General features: G+C 28.8%; 1 protein-coding gene across 4 annotated transcripts in view; it reads left to right on the forward strand.

Moving 5' to 3' along the window:
• LOC111679700 (CUGBP Elav-like family member 1) overlaps window positions 1-14,366 on the forward strand; it is a 136,737-nt gene extending 122,371 nt beyond the window's left edge. For 2 of the 4 annotated variants that reach the window (XM_046947630.1, XM_046947637.1), the window contains exons 5-7: window positions 1,403-1,816; window positions 12,335-12,481; window positions 13,725-14,366. In XM_046947630.1, the coding sequence (XP_046803586.1) occupies window positions 1,403-1,816; window positions 12,335-12,481; window positions 13,725-13,996 (833 nt within the window). In that variant the 3' untranslated portion in view covers window positions 13,997-14,366. The remainder of the gene's footprint in view (window positions 1-1,402; window positions 1,817-12,334; window positions 12,482-13,724) is intronic. The other 2 variants (XM_023441304.2, XM_046947643.1) reach the window with 2 other exon arrangements.
• The last annotated feature ends 1,297 nt before the right edge of the window (window positions 14,367-15,663 follow it).

A 15,663-nucleotide genomic window follows, 5' to 3' on the forward strand; every position in this document is an offset into this window, starting at 1 on the left:
AGTTTTAAGTTTTGTTAGCATGTGTCAAACAAATTTACGTTTCTCTCTCGTACCCTGTAAACATTCAAACTAAATGTCAGTTTTACCAAGTAAATGTGTGCGTGTTGTGTATTCTATCTATCTCATGTTCTATGTAAAATTCTATCTTATATACACAAATTGCAATTATAATTAAATTCTATATAAATTACATTCTACTTAAATTTTGCTAATTAAGTAATTAAACTAAAATGCCTTTTAAATTGAAAAAAATCTATATTTGGCTAAATAAACTTCTAAAAACTGCAGCATTATTTATTAAAAAATTTTAAACTTTTAATGTATTTTAGTTGAAAAATCAAACTAAATTTTGTTTTACTTTGTCTAACAGCATTTTTTCTATTTTTGCATAAAACAAACAGTAAACGTTGAATAATTATTTTTTAATTTAAATATTTTTTTTGTGTTTAATTTTGATTTATTGCCTTGATTTTACTTTGATTTTGTATTATTATGTTGTTTTGTATGTATATGTTTATTTAAAAAAGATTTCCTTTTAACTTTTCGAAAAAAAACTAATCAGAAATTGCATTTGTCTTGAACATTTTTCAAAATCCACATAGAACTACAACAGAATTAGAACAGATCTAGTACAGAACTTGTGCTGCACTAGAACAGAACTAAAATAGATATACAACAGAACTAGAACAGAACAAGAACAGAACTACAACTGAACTAGAACTAGAACAGAACTAGAACAGAACTAGAACAGAACTAGAACAGAACTAGAACAGAACTAGAACAGAACTAGAACAGAACTAGAACAGAACTAGAACAGAACTAGAACAGAACTAGAACAGAACTAGAACAGAACTAGAACAGAACTAGAACAGAACTAGAACAGAACTAGAACAGAATTAGAACAGAACTAGAACAAACTAGAACGAACTAGAACAGAACTAGAACAGAACTAGAACAGAACTAGAACAGAATTAGAACACAACTAGAACAATACTAGAACAGCAATATTTAATTAAATATTTTCTACAAAGATTATTGACAACTTATTAATAATATTGCTGGTAATTTACTTACAAAATTATCACTTTTTTGCAAATACTCAGAAGGAAAAGGAAATTTTTTTTATTATTATTGTTTATTTTTTATTATTATTTTTGATTTTTTATTTAATTTATTTGTAAATGTAAATAATCCAATTGGGTGTGTGTTTTCTTCTATGTTTTTTTATATTCGTTCAAAATACATTTTTTGGTATGTCTATGATTGACTTGATTGTGTGGTCATGTATAAAAAAAAACAAAACTATATATAAACCTTAAACCATCAAAAAACACAATTCAAAAATTCCTTAAAAAAATACATACAAAAAAATATAAAATAAAAAAAATGGATAAAAAATCAGGACTAAATTTCCCACCGGATCATAGTACCACAGCTGCTTCATTATCGGCCTCGGCAGTCGCCGCTGCCACCAACAACCCTACTCCTGGCAACGGACTATTGGCCACCCCAATTTCCATGCAAAATCTGGTTACCTTAGCCTCTTTGAATCCCGGCACAGTACAGTCCGCTCATGTTACTCAAGGTACTTCTAGCCAGCATCATGGAGTGCCCACTTCTCAGGCTCTTACATTCAATGCGGCCCAGGTTCATCAGCAACAGCAGGTACATCATCATCATCAGCAGCAACAACAGCATCAAGCTCATATGGCTCAACTAACCGCTGCTCATCAAATGTCTATGGCCGCCGCTACACCCCCCTCATTAGCTGCACATTTTGCTGCTGCTGGTCCCACTGGTCATCATCACGCTTTATGTAAGTACACTTTTTATATTTTTTCTCAATTTTAGTTTTTAATTAAATGACTTTTGCTAAACATTTAATAGTTTTATTTGTTTGTAATTGTATTTGTGTTTTTAAGTGTGTAATTAGTTAATGCACCCCCTTTTAGTATTGCATGCTTTTAAAGCTAATTAATAGTATTTTTATCTCCTCTTTTTTAATTTTTCTTTTCCTTTTCCCTAAATGTCCTTTTTATATACATATATAATGTGCAACTTAATTTTTTAAAAAATATAACAAAGCAGATACAAATTTGAAAATTGTGCAAATTTCAAGTTTGATAACAGGTTTACAGCATTTAAAGCCGCTTAGGTAAAATACGATAAAATACATAATAGCAAATTGCTGGTCTTAAAACTAAAGCATGTAGCAATTATTCCAACTGATTAAAATAAATTAATAGCTTTATGATCATTTATGATCTCTAAAGAAATTTTTAACTTTGACACTATTCTCATAAAGTATGTTAGAAGGGTTTAAGTTCTTCGTTTTAATCGAGAGACTAGCTAAGTTCTAGTTTAGTTGTAGTTCAGTTCTAGTTCAGTTGTGGTTCAGTTGTAGTTCAGTTCTAGTTCAATTCTAGTTCAGTTCTAGTTCAGTTCTAGTTCAGTTCTAGTTCAGTTCTAGTTCAGTTCTAGTTCAGTTCTAGTTCAGTTCTAGTTCAGTTCTAGTTCAGTTCTAGTTCAGTTCTAGTTCAGTTCTAGTTCAGTTCTAGTTCAGTTCTAGTTCAGTTCTAGTTCAGTTCTAGTTCAGTTCTAGTTCAGTTCTAGTTCAGTTCTAGTTCAGTTCTAGTTCAGTTCTAGTTCAGTTCTAGTTCAGTTCTAGTTCAGTTCTAGTTCAGTTCTAGTTCAATTCTAGTTCAGTTCTAGTTCAGTTCTAATTCAGTTCTAGTTCAGTTCTAGTTAAATTGTGTTCAAGTTTCATCTTAGTTATGTCGATATCGTCTTAGAATCTAATAAGAATATATAAACTTTAAAACGATCAATAATTTAATATGTTTCTAACGAAATGACGAAGGCAATATATACTCATTAAGCTTTTTGCTATTATCGCTTAAAACTTTATAGCCCTAAAAGACTTTACGCTTTATTATTCCTTTCGCCAAAGAATCACCTTTTGCTGAATACCGTATCATAACTGTTGCGTAATAATATGCATAAATACAATAACAACACATGCGGTAACAATCATTAGTAAGCATGGTACATGGAATTATGAGAACCGCATAGTAAGCATTGTTTTTCTTTAACGAAGATGTAAAGGCCATTTGCTGGACTTTTTCTAGAGTCAAGTAAGCTTTTAGATATGACATATCTAAAGGAAATTAAGTCTAGTTTCTAAAAATCTTAACAATTATGCAAACATTTTAAATATTTTAAGGAAAATTTTGTAAATTATTATAGTAAAATGAAAATGTATTGTTTTAGTTATTCCTTGTGTAACTCACAAGGAATAACTAAATTATATACTGCGGCTGTACCCTTTCTAACAAGTAATATATCTTGATGAGGTTTTGCTGATTTAAAGTCAAAGTCAATGACCTATAAAAATATGACATTAAACAGTTTATATGTTATAAAAAAATTTTGCTAATAAAGTAAAGTCTAGAAATTAAGCTTTACAAGGACTAATATCCAGATTCTTGTTGATAATAAAATTTTTCATATTCAATTTTAATACGAAAATTCTTTTGATATTTACTGCTATTTTATTTTTGCATGTTTCGTATCAAACAAATTTATTGTTAAAATTTTAATAAACGTATTTAAGAGCTACAATTTAGTTGAGTATGTTAAATTTTGAGGTTATATTGGGAACATTTGTTAAACAACGCCATTGTTTGCTGAAATTTTATTTTTTTTTTAATTTCGGATTTAATTTATATAGATGAACATACACCAATTAATTTTTAATTTTTTAAATAAGATATTCTTTAAAGGTTTTCTTCTGTCGACATGCATCCATTCAACACTCTCTTCAATGGTTTCATATTAAAAAATATGTTCGTCATAGAAAAAGGACAAACGAATAAATAAAAAAGTAAACAATAAACTCTGTGTATATAAAGGATAATAATCTGCAAACTGTTAAATATCAAAGTACAAAATTTTTTTATTTTTCTTCTTTTTTTAATAAATATATTTTTTGCCATGTTTTTTTACGTTTCATTGTAAAAAGACAACAAACAACACAAGCCATTGAATGGAATGTAATAAATGAAAATATTTGAAAAACAAAATAAAAGAAACACAAAAATTCTCTACAAAAGATGAAAATCAAAAAACATTTTGTTGCTGCTGTTTTTCGAGTTTTAAAAAATATGACAAAATTGCTAAACGAAACAATGATATTCTTTGGCAATAAACAACAACGACAGGATATGGTGACAATAAAAAAAATGCCAGAAAAAAAGGAAAATATTTCCATAAACAACAACAATAAAAACAAAAATTTTGTTCATGAAAAAATGAATAACAACAATATGTTTTTTAAACTTTTTTCTCTCTTTCCTTGTATATGAATTTGTCTGTGATTTAACTTTTTATAACAGGGGGACTTTAAACAATATAAGATTTTTTGTTTTCATTTTAGTCGTTTATAGAACTTGTTTTATTTTCAGTTTGAACTTTTTTGAACTGAAAACAACCAAATGATTTTGAATTTTTATTAGAAATAAAACAACAACAAAAATTCTAAAAAAACATAGTAACATCGCTAGAACAACGCTAAATCTATGTTCAATTAATAAATTTAAAAAAAGTGTACAATATTATTAATTTTTCATAAATACAGCAATGGCACTAAATTTAGTTCTAGTTCAGTTCTAGTTCAGTTCTAGTTCAGTTCTAGTTCAGTTCTAGTTCAGTTCTAGTTCAGTTCTAGTTCAATTCTAGATCAATTCTAGATCAATTCTAGTTCAGTTCTATGTTCGTCATAGAAGGGACAAACGAATAAATAAAAAAGTAAACAATAAACTCTGTGTATATAAAGGATAATAATCTGCAAACTGTTAAATATCAAAGTACAAAATTTTTTTATTTTTCTTCTTTTTTTATTAAATATATTTTTTGCCATGTTTTTTTACGTTTCATTGTAAAAAGACAACAAACAACACAAGCCATTGAATGGATGTAATAAATGAAAATATTTGAAAAACAAAATAAAAGAAACACAAAATTCTCTACAAAGATGAAAATCAAAAAACATTTTGTTGCTGCTGTTTTTCGAGTTTTAATAAAATATGACAAAATTGCTAAACGAAACAATGATATTCTTTGGCAATAAACAACAACGACAGGATATGGTGACAATAAAAAAATGCCAGAAAAAAGGAAAATATTCATAAACAACAACAATAAAAACAAAATTTTTGTTCATGAAAAAATGAATAACAACAATATGTTTTTTAAACTTTTTTTCTCTCTTTCCTTGTATATGAATTTGTCTGTGATTTAACTTTTTATAACAGGGGGACTTTAAACAATATAAGATTTTTTGTTTTCATTTTAGTCGTTTATAGAACTTGTTTTATTTTCAGTTTGAACTTTTTTGAACTGAAAACAACCAAATGATTTTGAATTTTTATTAGAAATAAAACAACAACAAAAATTCTAAAAAAACATAGTAACATCGCTAGAACAACGCTAAATCTATGTTCAATTAATAAATTTAAAAAAAGTGTACAATATTATTAATTTTTCATAAATACAGCAATGGCACTAAATTTAGTTCTAGTTCAGTTCTAGTTCAGTTCTAGTTCAGTTCTAGTTCAGTTCTAGTTCAGTTCTAGTTCAGTTCTAGTTCAATTCTAGATCAATTCTAGATCAATTCTAGTTCAGTTCTAGTTCAGTTCTAGTTCAGTTCTAGCTCAGTTCTAGTTCAGTTCTAGTTCCATTCTAGTTCAGTTCTAGTTCAGTTCTAGTTCAGTTCTAGTTCAGTTCTAGTTCAGTTCTAGTTCAGTTCTAGTTCAGTTCTAGTTCAGTTCTAGTTCAGTTTTAGTTCAGTTCTAGTTCAGTTCTAGTTCAGTTCTAGTTCAGTTCTAGTTCAGTTCTAGTTCAGTTCTAGTTCAGTTCTAGTTCAGTTCTAGTTCAGTTCTAGTTCAGTTCTAGTTCAGTTCTAGTTCAGTTCTAGTTCAGTTCTAGTTCAGTTCTAGTTCAGTTCTAGTTCAGTTCTAGTTCAGTTCTAGTTCAGTTCTAGTTCAGTTCTAGTTCGTTCTAGTTCAGTTCTAGTTCAGTTCTAGTTCAGTTCTAGTTCAGTTCTAGTTCAGTTCTAGTTCAGTTCTAGTTCAGTTCTAGTTCAGTTCTAGTTCAGTTCTAGTTCAGTTCTAGTTCAGTTCTAGTTCAGTTCTAGTTCATTCTAGTTCAGTTCTAGTTCAGTTCTAGTTCAGTTCTAGATCAGTTCTAGTTCAGTTCTAGTTCAGTTCTAGTTCAGTTCTAGTTCAGTTCTAGTTCAGTTCTAGTTCAGTTCTAGTTCAGTTCTAGTTCAGTTCTAGTTCAGTTCTAGTTCAGTTCTAGTTCAGTTCTAGTTCAGTTCTAGTTCAGTTCTAGTTCAGTTCTAGTTCAGTTCTAGTTCAGTTCTAGTTCAGTTCTAGTTCAGTTCTAGTTCAGTTCTAGTTCAGTTCTAGTTCAGTTCTAGTTCAGTTCTAGTTCAGTTCTAGTTCAGTTCTAGTTCAGTTCTAGTTCAGTTCTAGTTCAGTTCTAGTTCAGTTCTAGTTCAGTTCTAGTTCAGTTCTAGTTCAGTTCTAGTTCAGTTCTAGTTCAGTTCTAGTTCAGTTCTAGTTCAGTTCTAGTTCAGTTCTAGTTCAGTTCTAGTTCAGTTCTAGTTCAGTTCTAGTTCAGTTCTAGTTCAGTTCTAGTTCAGTTCTAGTTCAGTTCTAGTTCAGTTCTAGTTCAGTTCGAGTTCAGTTTTAGTTCAGTTCTAGTTCAGTTCTAGTTCAGTTCTAGTTCAGTTCTAGTTCTAGTTCAGTTCTAGTTCAGTTCTAGTTCAGTTCTAGTTCAGTTCTAGTTCAGTTCTAGTTCAGTTCTAGTTCAGTTCTAGTTCAGTTCTAGTTCAGTTCTAGTTCAGTTCTAGTTCAGTTCTAGTTCAGTTCTAGTTCAGTTCTAGTTCAGTTCTAGTTCAGTTCTAGTTCAGTTCTAGTTCAGTTCTAGTTCAGTTCTAGTTCAGTTCTAGTTCAGTTCTAGTTCAGTTCTAGTTCAGTTCTAGTTCAGTTCTAGTTCAGTTCTAGTTCAGTTCTAGTTCAGTTCTAGTTCAGTTCTAGTTCAGTTCTAGTTCAGTTCTAGTTCAGTTCTAGTTCAGTTCTAGTTCAGTTCTAGTTCAGTTCTAGTTCAGTTCTAGTTTAGTTCTAGTTCAGTTCTAGTTCAGTTCTAGTTCAGTTCTAGTTCAGTTCTAGTTCAGTTCTAGTTCAGTTCTAGTTAAGTTCAAGTTAAGTTCTAGTTAAGTTCTAGTTAAGTTCTAGTTCAGTTCTAGTTCAGTTGTAGTTCAGTTCTGTTTTAAAGCTAAAAATTATTTTTTTCATGTGTGTGAATATGTTTGGATTTTCACTAAAATTTTCTTTTTTCTCTTATTTATTTTTTACAGTTAAAAAACTTTAAATAGACTCTACATATGTATGTGTGTATGTAGGTATACCACCTACATGCATCGGTTTTTAAAACAAAATTTTAGATTTGATTTGATTTTTTATTTGCTGTTATTGTTGTTGTTTTTATTATTTAGTCAGTTACCAGTTGAAATGTAGGAGTAAAAGTTTGAGATTGTATGTACATATGTATATGTTGTGTCATTGATGGTTACTCTTGGTCGTTGTGAGTTGGTTGGGATTTTTTCCCCGATTATTAAAGTTGACTTTCAGTCCATACATGAGGATTTGTTGAACGGATGTGTGGGTATAGAATAAAACCCATAAAGATTTGTTTATTTAATCATGAACATTGACTTTTTTTGTAGTTTGTTTTTGTGATAGAAAACTTTGTTGGTAAATATTTACAGCATAGGAAGAACAGTATGTTTTGAATGTTTTGATGTCTTTTGTTTTAGTGGCAACCCCAGCTTTAGTCAGGTGTTAGTGAAGTGGAATTAAAAAAAAAATCTGTTTTTTTTTCTAAAACATTTGTCAAAAGATTTTCAGATTAAATGAAAAAAATACCTTGGTTGAGTTTTATATGAATTTAACTTTGATGGCAGGAATATAAAAATGTTAAGTTTAAAATTTTATTTAAATTTTAAAAATTTAACTAGAAAGTTTTTTTTAGTTATAAATTAACAGAGAAAATTGGGGGAATATTGTATATTTATAGCCATTTTTTTTAAAATTTTTTTAATTTTAGTTTTCTAAGGGGCTGTTTTTATTAATAAAAGTTTCGTTTAAAAAAATAAAATATTCATAGTAATTTATTCGCTTAACTTTGTGGTTTTGGTTTTATTTTTTTCCAGTTTTTATATATATTTCTTTATTTTATTTTTAAAATACCTGTGCTGTACATAAATATCAACAACACGTCGAGTTCTTTTGAATTTTTCGTGATTATAAAATATTCCTGAAAAAAAATCACATATAAATTTTTTTTATTTATTTATTCAAGCACCTCAATTAAAAACAACAATACAACAATGTAAAGTAAAATAAGAAAAAATATATATTGCATGAGTAGTGCAAAAAATGTAATTTTTTTTTAAATAATATATACAACCTTTTATGCAACTGAACGCCAATTTTAAATCCTTTTGTGTAATATTTTTTTGCTGATATTTTCATACAAAAGAATATGAAATTTGAAAATTTTGTATCTCACACTCAAACATTCCCAAAGAGATGCTTAAAATTGTTGTTTTTTAAGTTTTCTTTTTATATAAGTTTGTTTCTTTTGTTTTAGTGCTGTTGGCTCGTAGATGAGTTAGTGTATTTACAATATTATAGATTAGGTTGGCTCTTGTAATAAGATTTTTGAATTCTGAAGAAAAAATAGTACTTTCTATAATCAATATTTTATCTTAGTGACTTTTAGCCCATGGGAATGTGATACTAAGTAGAGTGACAGCATGATTTATCTGTGGTTATATCGTTTATTTATACTATGCACTATTACATATGTGTTTATGCTGACGTTTGTAACACCTAAAAATATTGGTGCTAAACTTACCTAATAGTATACCAATCCGTTCAGAATCACTTTCTGAGTTGAGTTTGCTTTATCCATCTGATCATCTGTCTTTCTGTCTGTTTGGCACTTGAAATGGTTTTGTACTGGAGGAAAAGCAGACATTTCAAAAATCATTGTCCTATCTTAGAGACTTTTAGCCCAGTCTGAGAATGTGATACAAAGCAGACTGGCATCATTAAAATACTGTTGATATAGATTTTTTTATACCCTACACTACTATGTATGTGTTTGTGCTGATGTTTGTAGTATCCACAAATATTAGTTCCACATTCACTTTAAAGTGTACCGATCGACTTTCTATGTCGATTTAGCTATGCCCGTCTTACTGTCCTTTCTCACTCCGGGGGCATGTTACCTTAGTGAAATCGCCTCTTTGGTGTTATTGCTATCCCGAGGTGGAGATGTACTAACAGTACCTCTAGTTTGCCGGTACTATAAACTGGCGATGTCAACTGTATCCTCGACTTAGCCTTTGAATGATTTGGCATGGGGTCTAACCAGTCAATCTAATACTATGGGTGTCCAGTTGCGCGCAGGACTATTACTGGCTTGTGAGTTTGTTGTAGTTCATTCGGCATCTACGAATTGGCCGATATTTCTTACCGGTTGTGTAATGGGACACCGGTACATGCTGGGAAATTTTCAGGTTAGCGTTCAATGGTAATCTTTATGATCATGGGAATGGAACTCATGCGAAAATTGATGAAAGATCGGAAAAGTCTCCATATATTGGAAATTAGTACTGATTAATTATGAATTTTTACGCTTTGGAGAAGATCTTCGGGTTGGGTTCAGTTGACTTTGGAAATTCCTACATCCTTTGTCACATAGATCAAAGTTATAAATGAGTGATCCTGATCAATTTTGTTGGGTACTTCAGGCAACCAAATATACCTCTAGGTGCTGTTGCCGAAACAACAGGTCCATTTCAGTAGTGTAGTTTAAAGAGGATGAGAAATGCATTGGAATGGATCATTAGATGTGGGGGATTGCTTTTTAAATAATGCAAACTTTCATGGCTTCAAAAGGCTGGTCATCTTCCGGTATATTCGAAAGATTGATTTCACCTGATGTTGGGTTTATCCCCCTTTTATTGGTTTTAGACTTGAGTCTATATTGCCTGTCATTCCGCAACGAGGCTACTATGGCAAATCACTTTCACAGTCGATTTAGTTATATCTGTCTGTCTGTCTCTCTGTCTGACTGCCTTTTTTGTCCGTTAGTCAGTCTGTAATATACTTAAGTATCATGGTCAGTCATTCCCGACTATACATTCATATATGTTTTATGTTCTAAATAATTAAAGCCCTCCTAATGTACATGAGCATTTGATTTAGTATGTGTTGAGTTGTGTTATTTGTTTTTGTTTTTTTTTTTTTTGTACAAACAAGAGATGGATATAAATAAAAGAAGTTAAATTATTATACACTTGTATTTGTATAATTAGAAAAAAAGTTCATACAAATTAAAACAAGTACCGCATAAAAACATACAATTACATATAGACACATAAACATTCATAATTTTACAGTGAGTGGAAAAAAAGCACAAATTCAAAATTTTGGACGGAAAAAGAAAATAACTTTTTACAAATATGGACTTTTAATAGAAACCTTTGACCTTTATTGTTTATGCATTTATAAAAAAGGCTTTTCTAGAAGTATTATTTTGGTAAAAGTTTGTGTAATCCAGTTGTGACCGGATAAGGATTAAATCCTGTTAATAGAGTTAGTATTGTTTAATTAAGAGTAAATCTTTATGATTTTTCCTCAGCGTCACAATATGTCATCCACTGTACAGGATACTTATATTAATTTGTGTCTGTATATACACAGAGAAAACAGATTCGTTGTGATAACCGAATTTGTTTCCAATCGAATTCAGTCGGTTCTCACAACTATACCTTTATTCGATTGTAATTATTGTAAAATTCGGTTACTCTTATTGAATATATGGAGTACACAACTATTTTTGATTATTATTCGGTAATCAGGATTGAAATTATTGGTATTTACAACTGAAATTATTATTTATTAAAACCTAATTTGTGGATTATGTGTATTTTTAAAATATATTTCATTTTATTTAAAATATTTACAATAAAATATGAATTTGTATAAACTTACAAAACGTATATATATATATATTATTTGATGATTGATGAAAATTTGATGTTTATGTGCTGGGGATTTTGTTCTTTATCCTAACATGTCTAACATGCCCAAAGGAGTACTAGCTTTCCGCAGCTATAAAATTAAGAAAACTAATAGAAAATAACACAAAATAGATTAGGAGATATAAAACATATTTAACATTACCTTTTATATCCGATCTTTCCGTATTTATTTATCCTCAAATGTAATTTGTCTTTTTATTAAAAATAAATTCATTTTATTTTATTTATTTTTATGTACGTCATCTAAAATTACCAACTTATTGGTTGTGAACATCGAAATTGGTTCCTTTAATCATCATTTAATTTTAAATAATTGTTTCCATTAATAATTGGTTGCAGTGCCCAATATTTTTTACTTTCACTATTTTTCAGTTGCAACGACTAATATTTGATGTTCTGACGTTTCAATTCTAAATAAAAATCGGTTTCTTTTACAGAATTCACAAAAATAATTAATAACCGATACAATTCAGTTCAAATTACTGATATGGAAATTGTTAACACCACAATTCGTTTATAATTATGGTTTTTTAGTACTGAATATAGAAAATTAGTTAATTTTACAGATTTTTAATAACAGCGATAGAATTTTAATTAATTTAACTAAATATTTATCATGCTAACCGATTTCCAATCGATCTTTTTTCTGTGTGTATGTATGTGCAATTTAAATAACCCTTTGCCCTATGTATGTACATATGTATGTCATTTCGTATGTAAGCATTTTCCCAATAGAAACCTGGTTATTTTTCATTTGTCCCTTGTTGTTTTAATTTTTTGTTTCTTTTGTTTAATCTACACAACCTTATTTGTTTATGTGTATTTAAGTTATTTAATGTTCATTTTGTTTCCCAGTATTTCCTGCTAAACAACATACATATAAGTGTTTTTATGTAAGTTTAAATGTCTACTCTAAAGTGTGTAGGTATTTAAACATACGTTTTTTTTGGATTTCAAACAAATGACTACATAATTATTTTGGGTATAACAACCCCCACAACCACCTTATAATTGTGTATTACAAGTGTTTTTTTCCTTACTTCTTTTTTTTAATTTCTTTACAAAATGTTAATAAAAATAAATTTATTGAAAATGTTTATGTGTATGTGTGTTTTTTTTCTCTATCTCATGTTTTTATTATATTTTTCCATTTAGGGACTGGCGCTGAGGCTCTTACATCACCATACGCTCCAACACTTAATCCATTGACCAATGGTGCTTATGCTGCTGCAGCAACAGCACCCCTAACGGCATCAGCACTACAGGCAGCCGCCGCAGGAGTAGCTGGCAAACAAATTGAAGGTTAGTTTATATTTGATTTTGTTTCGTTCGTGTTTTTTTCTCTTGTTGTTGGAAATCTTTTGTTATTTTCATATTTATGAATTGAAAAATATGTTGGAAGAAAAAACGAACAGAACAAAATTAAAATTTTAATAATAATTTTTATACCTGGACCTAAGGGACATGAATTTATTTGATAAATTTTATTTGAAAAAAAGGCTAACATGGAAAATTAATTAAAAATTTCAAGGAAATGAAAAGGGAGCATTTTTAAATTGTTAAAAAATTGTATTTAAAGAGAAAAAATATATGAGTAAATTTTAAATTAATGTTTCCTATTGAACTGTAGACTATAGATTCGCTATATATTGCTTTATAGATCAGACAATAAGCTATAATATCACAAATTTGAAAATAGATTAGTTTATAGTTTTAACTATAGATAAGTGTTTAGTTTATATAGTCTTGACTATAGATTAGTCTATAGTTGGTGCTATAGATCAGTCCATAGTTGTGACTATAGATCAGACTATAGCAGTGACTTTGGTTTTCACTATAGATCAGGCTTTAGTCGCGACTATAAAACAGTTAATAGTCTTTTTATATTCGTTGTATAGAAATTAGTATAATTTAGTCTGCAAACTTGCTCATAGATCAATTATATTCTTCACTCATAGCTTATAGATAAGATTGGAGAATCACCCTATAGTCTGGACTATAAATCACCTAATAGTCTTGACTATAGATCAGTCTATAGTCTTGACTATAGATCAGTCTATAGTCTTGACTATAGATCAGTCTATAGTCTTGACTATAGATCAGTCTATAGACTTGACTATAGATCAGTCTATAATCTTACCTATAGATCACTTAATAGACCTAACTAGAGATCATTCTATAGTCGTGACTGCAGATCAGTTTATAGTCATGACAATATATCAAACTATATCGGCTATAGATTAGTTTATATTACGTAGCATTACTTAGAAGCATTTTATAATCTTATGTATAAATCAGTATACAGCTTTAGCTAGAGATCATTTTATAATCTCGACTATAGTTGAAATAATACCGACCTATAGTTTTAACTTTAACTTGGTTTATAGAGAGAGATCTGTAGTCAAAACCATGTGTCAGATGAGTCTACGGACAGATCTATGATTAACCTTGATCAGTCAATTACATTTATTTATCTTATATATTCTCAACTTTTTAAGTCATTACTTAGATATATTATCTATTATTTTATTTTTTTATTTTATAGGACCCGAAGGCAGTAATTTATTTATTTACCATCTACCTCAGGAATTCACCGATACTGATCTCGCTTCAACATTTCTACCTTTTGGTAATGTTTTATCTGCCAAAGTATTTATCGATAAACAAACAAATCTGTCCAAATGTTTCGGTTTCGTATCCTACGATAATCCGCTATCAGCCTCCGCTGCCATACAAGCCATGCATGGCTTTCAAATCGGCACAAAACGTTTAAAGGTGCAATTGAAACGTTCTAAAGATGCGGCCAAGCCTTATTAGTTTATAAAAGAACTAACTATGTACTAACAAGGAAAATTTATTGAAAAAAATATTTTAAATATTTAAGTATTTGAAAATGAAAAAGAAGTAATTTGAGTGCCTTTAGCCCTTAATAAAAAGATAACATTTACAACCAAAGGACCAATTTTGTTTTTAACAAAAATTTAATTAAATAAAACAAATATTTTTAATAAATTTAATTTTATGAAAAATTAAAAATTATAATAACATCCCTTTTTATTAAACACATTTTAAAAAGTAGTAGTAAAACCAAAGAATGTAAACCATTTTTAGCAAAAAAATTAAAAAAAACAAGAAGAAAAATAATGAAAAACAACAATAAATATTAATTAAATAAATTAAACAATAAAGTAATAATAAATATATATTTTACATAAATATATTTTTAATCATAACAAATATTTTGTGGTATACATGCATAGTTTATTTGTTTGTTTGTTATAATTAATAATTTAAATTAAATTAAATTTTTAACCATATGTATTTTTAATTGTATTTTTACTTACACACAAACGTACATACATATATATTATAATATACAATATGAGCATATTTGTGGTCTTTATTAAGAGTATAAATCAGATTGTAATTGGTTTTATTTTTTTTTAAATTTTATTATTTTTGTTTTTTTTTTGTTTGTTAGATTTTTAAGTATAAAGATAATATAAAAAAATTAAAAATTAATCTAAATGAAATTTTTAAAGCCAAATAGTTAAGTAAAAGTTTTTGTCATAAATATACAATGTGTGTGTATTAAAATTATATGTTAAATGAAACTACAAACCCAATAAACAATTTTAAGTAGATTTTTAAAAGGAATTAAATATGTACTATAATACTTTTCGTTAGACTATAGACTTCTCCATAGTCAAAACTATAGACACTCTATAGTTAATACTAAAGACTTCTTTTTAGTCAAGACTATGGACTACTCTATAGTCAATACTATAGTCTTCTCTATAGTGAAGACTATAGAATTCTCTAAAGTCTATACTATAGACTCTTCTATAGTATATAGACTACAGAATTCTCAATAGTCAAGACTGTAGACTACTCTATAGTCACGACTTAGACTTCTCTATAGTCAAGACTATAGACATCTCTACAGTCAAGACTATAGACTTCTCTACAGTCAAAACTATAGACATCTCTACAGTCAAGACTTCTCTATAGTCAAGACTTAAGATTTCTCTATATCCAAGACTATAGACTTCTCTATAGCCAAGACCATAGACTTCTATGTAGTCTAGACTACTCTGTAGTGAAAACGATAGATTTCTCTATAGTCAAGATCATAGACTTGATTATAATGAAGACTACATACTACTCCATAGCCAGGTCATAGATTTCTCTATAGTCAATAGTGCTAAAGTTAATAGTATTATAGAGTAGCCTACTGTCTTAACTATAGAGTCGTCTATAGTCTTGTCTACAGAGTAGTACATAGTCGTGTCTATAGAGTCGACTATAGATTAATCTACAGTCTTGAGTAAAACGCATGCTATGAGCAATACTATAGTATTATAGTAACTAATCTATTGTCTTAAGACTATAGTTTACTCGAGTATGTTTATAGACTACTGCAGAGTATATAGTACTGTATAGACTTGGCTATAAAGTAGCTAATAATCTTGAATACAGAATAA

This window comes from Lucilia cuprina, chromosome 2 (assembly GCF_022045245.1).
Source record: "Lucilia cuprina isolate Lc7/37 chromosome 2, ASM2204524v1, whole genome shotgun sequence".
NCBI classification, from domain to species: Eukaryota; Metazoa; Arthropoda; class Insecta; order Diptera; family Calliphoridae; genus Lucilia; species Lucilia cuprina.